Below are 6000 nucleotides of genomic sequence, written 5' to 3'. Positions count from 1 at the left end.
TTTAAATGACTTGGTGCCTATTTTCACTGTTTTTGTGACGTAGCTTCTTGAGCTGATTCTTGGTGTTTTTACCCTTTTGACCTGGTGCCTTTTTTCACTGTTTTTTTTTATTTTGACGATAACCGATGTGGTTGTTCTTGTTTCCCGTTTTGTTTGCTTTCAAAAGGGGGTGTGCTTCGTCTCTTGGTTTTGGTGTCAGCACCTGCGCTTGTAAGCGGTTCGAGCTTCAGTGGTATCAGATGGCTACAGTGGTGTGGTTTTGTTTTGAATTTTCTTACTTTGGAGAACGCGTAATTCTCAAGAGTGCACTGTCGCTAAGCGTTCCTTTGCTTTTTGTTTTCATAGAAAGGGCCGGCCCGGTATAAGATTATCTTGTAAGCGTTGGTTCTTGTGTGGTCTGTTTATCGCCTGGGCAGATTGTCACGTGCCATATTGATCAGATTTGAAGTGCGTTGGGATCGCTATATATATTTGCCTTGTATTCCTTCCTTTAGTAAAGTTGTAAGTCTGCGTTAGTGTGTGTCTGCCTCCCTTTCGTCCGTGTTCTTGTTGCGCAGTTCGTCTTTTTTGCTTTGGAATACAGTGTGCTTTGTGCAAGAATCAGCAAATATATGCTGATTTTGTGGGGCGATAAAGATGATTTAAAGTTTGGCAACGATAAATGATCAGTTTCGGTTCCGAATCTCGCTTGTAAACAGCAGTTTTTCACTTATCGCTTGGCAAAATTTGAGTATTTGCTGCTTCGAGGTATTAATTTCTTCAACAAACGCGCGTGCTGTAGAGTTTTTATCAAACATTCCTTTGTAGTACAGTTCACATTACACCCTGCACTACTTGCTAAACCGGACGCCTCGTGATGCCCCACGTAGTGACACGCGGCATCCGTGCCTGCCGAACTACTTTTACTGCACGACCGCTGTTGCTTGGTTGCGGCCATGTTTGCGGCGCTTTGCTAGTCTGTGTTTGTGCGATGCATCTGGTTTCGTGCCTGTGAAAAAGCAAGAAAGCCTTGGATTGTCGCCGCCGGATCGTCAGCCGCCGCCAAAATGACTCAGTACCTCCCGCCGAATCTCTTGGCGCTTTTTGCGCCTCGAGACCCGATCCCGTACTTGCCGCCGATGGACAAGTTGCCCCACGAAAAGACACAGGGGACCTACACCGGCGTATCGCACTACTTGAACTTATTCGAGGTAAGCGACCACCTCCCAGTAGCAGGTCATGCCTGCCGCGTTTCAGCGTTTTTGCTCGGTTTCCAACGGGCAGTCTGGCGTGTGAAAAGCTGCTGCAGTGCTGGCCCGTCTCGCGAGGTGCGTGTTGCATTCATCGTCGCCGTCGCACTTGTGCTAGGCCTACTGCGAGAGCGTGCGCGGCCGTATTCTGCTTTTCGAGTTGGCTCTAAATGGCTGGAAAGGAACTGCCGATCGCGTTTTTTTTTTTTGTATGGCGGCGGCAGTGGTTAAACCTTTGCCGTCGCTCTGTTACCCGTGCTGTTGCTCCCTTAGGGTGTTCTGCGCTGTGCAGGCATCCTTGGGATGGGCACATGATCATCCCACGCCGGTACAGAGGTGCCCATCGTATATCGCGCTCTCTGCTTTTGTTCCAGGATCCGAAGGACACGCCGCCTCCCACCCGCGTGGAGACTCGGGAAGAACGCATCGAGCGCAAGGTAAGCGATGGCTGTGATGTGCCCAGAGCGTGGTCACACGGAAACCGGTGTTCGTTGCGCAGCCGTCGGTGCGTAAAGTTTCTAGCACGGCTGGCACCCGGCTGCGCGCACAAAGGGTTGGACGCCTGGTAAAAAAAAAGAAAAAACGGCAGTTGCACCAGTGTAAACAAACAGTCGTACAAACCCGTGGCGGTCCTAACTTGATTATAAAAACAGATTTCAAAAAATTACTCCACAATCTTAGCGTAATTCGGGGAGACGAGTTTCATCAAGTTAATTCAGATCTGCTGCAGTACGCAGAAAGAAAGAATATTTAAACACATCGTTCTTGAAATGCGATGGAAGTGGAAAATATTCCAATTTCTAGTGGGGTAACCGGACAAATGCAATGTACTGATGCGCTGCTCTTTAAGTGACTTTTTAGTATTTTGTACAAGAAGCGAAAGATAGCTTTTCTTGAAATGGATATAAGCCCTGCTCTCCAAACCAGGTTATAAACTGACGTTACGTCATACTGATTAGCCCCTAGCGAACTTGGATGAGCCAGGCTACTCATAAGCCGTTATTTTTGGCTCGTCACGAGAGTTCAGCTCGTGTGCTTTTTGGCACTCCGATTACGGTTTAAGACAAGTACAGCTCGTCCAAAGCATTTTTCGGGTTGCCAAGAGATGGCAGCACGGGTACTGAAGGGCTGATTGCTTTTTGCTTGGCCTGAACGGAGAAACTTGATAGTGCACAGATGAACATTGCGGATACTGAAGATTACAGTTTGTTTTGTTCGGGCTGCCGTGGTGGCTCAGTGGTTATGACGCTCGGCTGGTGACCGAAAGCCGCGGGTTTGATCCCAGCCGCGGCATTTGAATTTCAATGGAGGTGAAATTCTAGAAGCCCGTGTGCTGTGCGATTCCAGTGCACGTTAAAGAACCCTATGTGGTGAACACTTCCGGAGCCCTTCACTGCGGCATCCCTCATAGCCTGAGTCGCTTTGGGACATTAAACCCCCCAAAACCATAAACCAATTTGTTTTGTTCCTTGAGTGTGGACGACAATAGCGAGAAGCTTCCTTGCAGTGAAATAGATGAAGAGGACACAGTTGCGAGCAGCCATGAATGGTGCAAAATTGATTTGAAACACGTCCCTCCCGCACCTCCTCGTGTGGGATCTCGTGCAAGAAAGTACTGTATGTGAATCCGTGCTTTGAGCATGGGCACACACTTGTGAAAGCCTGGAATTGGAAGATCTCAGTGACTTTTTAAGTGTGATAAACATTTCGTGACTTTTAGAGGTATTGTTTTGGAAGCTCTTCCTGTATGCTTTGTTACCCTTATATAGACAATTTTCACAGCACAAATATGTGCAATAAAGATTGTTACATGAAAGAAAGGCATTTTTTACGATTTTATGTTTTGCACTAGCCAGCTTACCTTCTCCTTGAATTAAAAAAAAAATTACCATTTTGCTACCAGTTCTTGAAAAAAGTGTACCTGCAACGGGGTTAAAGAGAACCAGGTTAGAAACTGATGTTCACCGTACTGCTTAAGGATAAATTTGAAAGCAGTGTTTTGTATTTATAAGTATTTGTGCCTGTAAGAATTGAACCTGATGCAGCGTGTTGCTTGTCTTTCAGAGGAGGGAGAAAGCCGAACAAGTCGCCTACAAGCTAGAGCAAGATATTGCGCTATGTGAGTGGCTTTGCTTTCATTCTCTCCTGGCATCCGGGATACCACAATTGTGGAAGAGGCGCTCTTATTTGATGCTATCCTCATGTGATGTCCCATCAGCTTTGCTGGAAAAGGATAGTGATAATGCAAGCCTTCTTGATAGTTTTTGAGATTGTTGCATCCAAACGTGCTGCACGTGTCATGAATATAGACTTGTCTTGCAATATAGACTTGACCCATTGTAGGTTTGTGTGTCTGTAGTTGCATAATTTCCATCACCCCATGAATACCAGCACACCTGTCCACAGTATGTAGTCACCACAACCACTGCGTCCTGGGAGGTAGTGGTGAATTTACGGTTCATTTCTAAAATACGGCGTGCGAGGTGCTCATCTCTTCAGCACAATTGGAAGAATGTCGTTTTGAGCCAGGAGCGGTGCAGATACAGCCAGTGTGCTGCATGCTTATATCATGAAAAAAAGAAAAGGTTGAGCAAACCAACGCACAAGTGAATCCTCTGCTGTCACAGTGTATGATTTGCACAAATCTGCGTGAAATCCTCAGGTCTTTTTTATGACCTTGGTTGCCTTATCGAAGTGGGCATCAATGGCCGGATTCTCACATGGTTGGCTGCCAGTTGGCTCTGGTTTGTGCACATGGCCAGTGTGCAGGCTGTATGACGACAGCAGCACGCCGGCCATTCACGCAAGCCAGAGCCAACTGGTTGGGAAAGCCTTCCTCGTGAGAATCCAGCCCCAGGTTAACGTGCTGAGCTATGTAACGGTACACCGTGCTTATGCTGTGTAGTGTTGATTGCTTGGTAACTAAAAACTGCAAAAGGAAGGCTTATTTTCTGCTTCATTTCTAGAGTCATTATAGTCAAGCGTTGTGAATTTTGATATTAAGCCTCACAGCCAAGTAGGCCCTAGAATATACAGTATGTTTGGCTGCTGACTTCATTTACCAAGTGTTGCTGTTTGGAAGCAAAGCAGTACTAACCTCATGAAAACTTTGGCAATTATTGATTTGTTCATAAAGTTTAAACTTAACTTGAATATATCACCCTCCCGTTTGCATGGCTTCTTCATGGAGGGGTTTTTGTGATAGAATTATGTTGGCTTGTCTAGAGCTACAGCTAACTACCTCTTCTACTGCCTTTTACAGGGGATCCATACAACAATACCTCGGGCACCATGGACCCCTTCAAGACTCTCTTTGTCGCTCGGATTGTGAGTGTTGATCTAAGCTGTTTATGGTAGTTTGAAATTTGTGACCAGCCGCTGCGGTGGCTCAGTGGTTACGATGCTCTGCTACTGACCCGAATGACATGGGTTCGATCCTGACCATGGTGGTCGCATTTTAATGCAGGCGAAATGAAAAGGCTGAATTTCATAGGTGCTTGGTGGCATGGGTTTACATTGAGGATTGCTTTGAGCAGCTGTTTAATGGAAGTGCAGAGTATGCCCTTCAGTTTATGCTGGCATGCTTACACTGCCAACAAGTTAAAGGCTAACTCTGCATGCTTTTTTGAACATTTTGAGTGTATAATGCCCCTTAGGGTCCCCTCGGTCTGGTACAAAAAATTTTTGTTTTTAAATACCAAGTAGAGGGATTCAAAAAGATAAAAAAACCAGGCAATCGAAACTCTGTTTCAAACAAGCGATGTGATATCACGGACACTGCCACAAAACCTGTTGTGTGCACGTTGATTGGCCAAATTGGCGAGCTTAAGTAAGAGCTCGGGTCATTATTTGTCTGAAATTACCAAAAGCGAGCTTGAAATTTTGTCCTTCAGCGAACGCAGAGCAAATGTAGACTTCCGTGCGTCCTGTCATGTCATGCATTGAAGGTTGCCCGTAGAAATCTTCCCGATTGAGGCCATTAAATGGGAAAGTAAAAAATTTTATTTATGCAGCAACAGAACATGGCCCCTTTGCGAAATTTGGCACAAAGGACCAGAAAACAGCGGCGAATGTACCGGGAAAGTTTGCATGAAATCAGAGGGAGAAAAATGCTGGAGTTTCCGTTTAAAGTACCACTGAGGAGAATCCCACCGAGCTTTTGTTCGTAGTGAAATTTTTGAATGCAGGTCTTGCATGACTGTTGCTGTTGTTTGTGCAGCAGAAGCTTTCATTGCTGAGTAATTGGGAGTTGAAATAGGTCAGCCGGAGGAGTTTGTCCGCTGCCTGCTGCTCTTGTGCTCCTCTCCTGGTGCAGAGTTTGTCGCCCACAGCCGGTTCTGTAGTCAGTGGGCGCCGAGGAAGAGCTCTGCTCTAGCAGTGCAAGGGTCCTGCAGTGTGAATAGTTGATCCCTTTCCTTTTTAGTGTGCTAGCACTAGATGCCTCGCTAGGGCAAAGGTTGAAGCCTGAGGATGGCAGGTGGGCATGTGGAAAGGAGGAAAACCCGGCTTCACAACAGCTTCGGCCAGGTGTTGCTGCATCAAGGGGAAAAGAAGGAAATCCTGTCACTGAGTTGCTCCCAAGCTGGAACAGGTTACACGGTAGCTACAGCTCAGTGGAAAGGAGGAAACCTGTGTCATGCTGAGAGGAAAGGGGAATGTTTGTGTCACGCCGGTTCTAGTCATGGGTTAAAATTGCTGCAGACCATGGAAAAACCACACTACACGTGAGATGTAACTAATGTAGTGTACCAACAAAGGCGCAGTTATGTAA

The 6000-nt window shown here is 46.3% G+C and overlaps 1 protein-coding gene across 1 annotated transcript in view; it reads left to right on the top strand.

Moving 5' to 3' along the window:
* The first annotated feature begins 897 nt into the window (after nucleotides 1-897).
* LOC144127939 (U1 small nuclear ribonucleoprotein 70 kDa-like) overlaps nucleotides 898-6000 on the top strand; it is a 63454-nt gene continuing 58351 nt past the window's right edge. Inside the window, exons 1-4 of the mRNA XM_077660955.1 lie at nucleotides 898-1190; nucleotides 1604-1666; nucleotides 3294-3348; nucleotides 4492-4556. Of these exons, the coding sequence (XP_077517081.1) occupies nucleotides 1047-1190; nucleotides 1604-1666; nucleotides 3294-3348; nucleotides 4492-4556 (327 nt within the window). The 5' untranslated portion in view covers nucleotides 898-1046. The remainder of the gene's footprint in view (nucleotides 1191-1603; nucleotides 1667-3293; nucleotides 3349-4491; nucleotides 4557-6000) is intronic.

The sequence above is a fragment of the Amblyomma americanum genome, chromosome 4, assembly GCF_052857255.1.
Source record: "Amblyomma americanum isolate KBUSLIRL-KWMA chromosome 4, ASM5285725v1, whole genome shotgun sequence".
Classification (NCBI taxonomy): Eukaryota; Metazoa; Arthropoda; class Arachnida; order Ixodida; family Ixodidae; genus Amblyomma; species Amblyomma americanum.
This window is presented reverse-complemented; position numbering and strand designations above follow the sequence as displayed.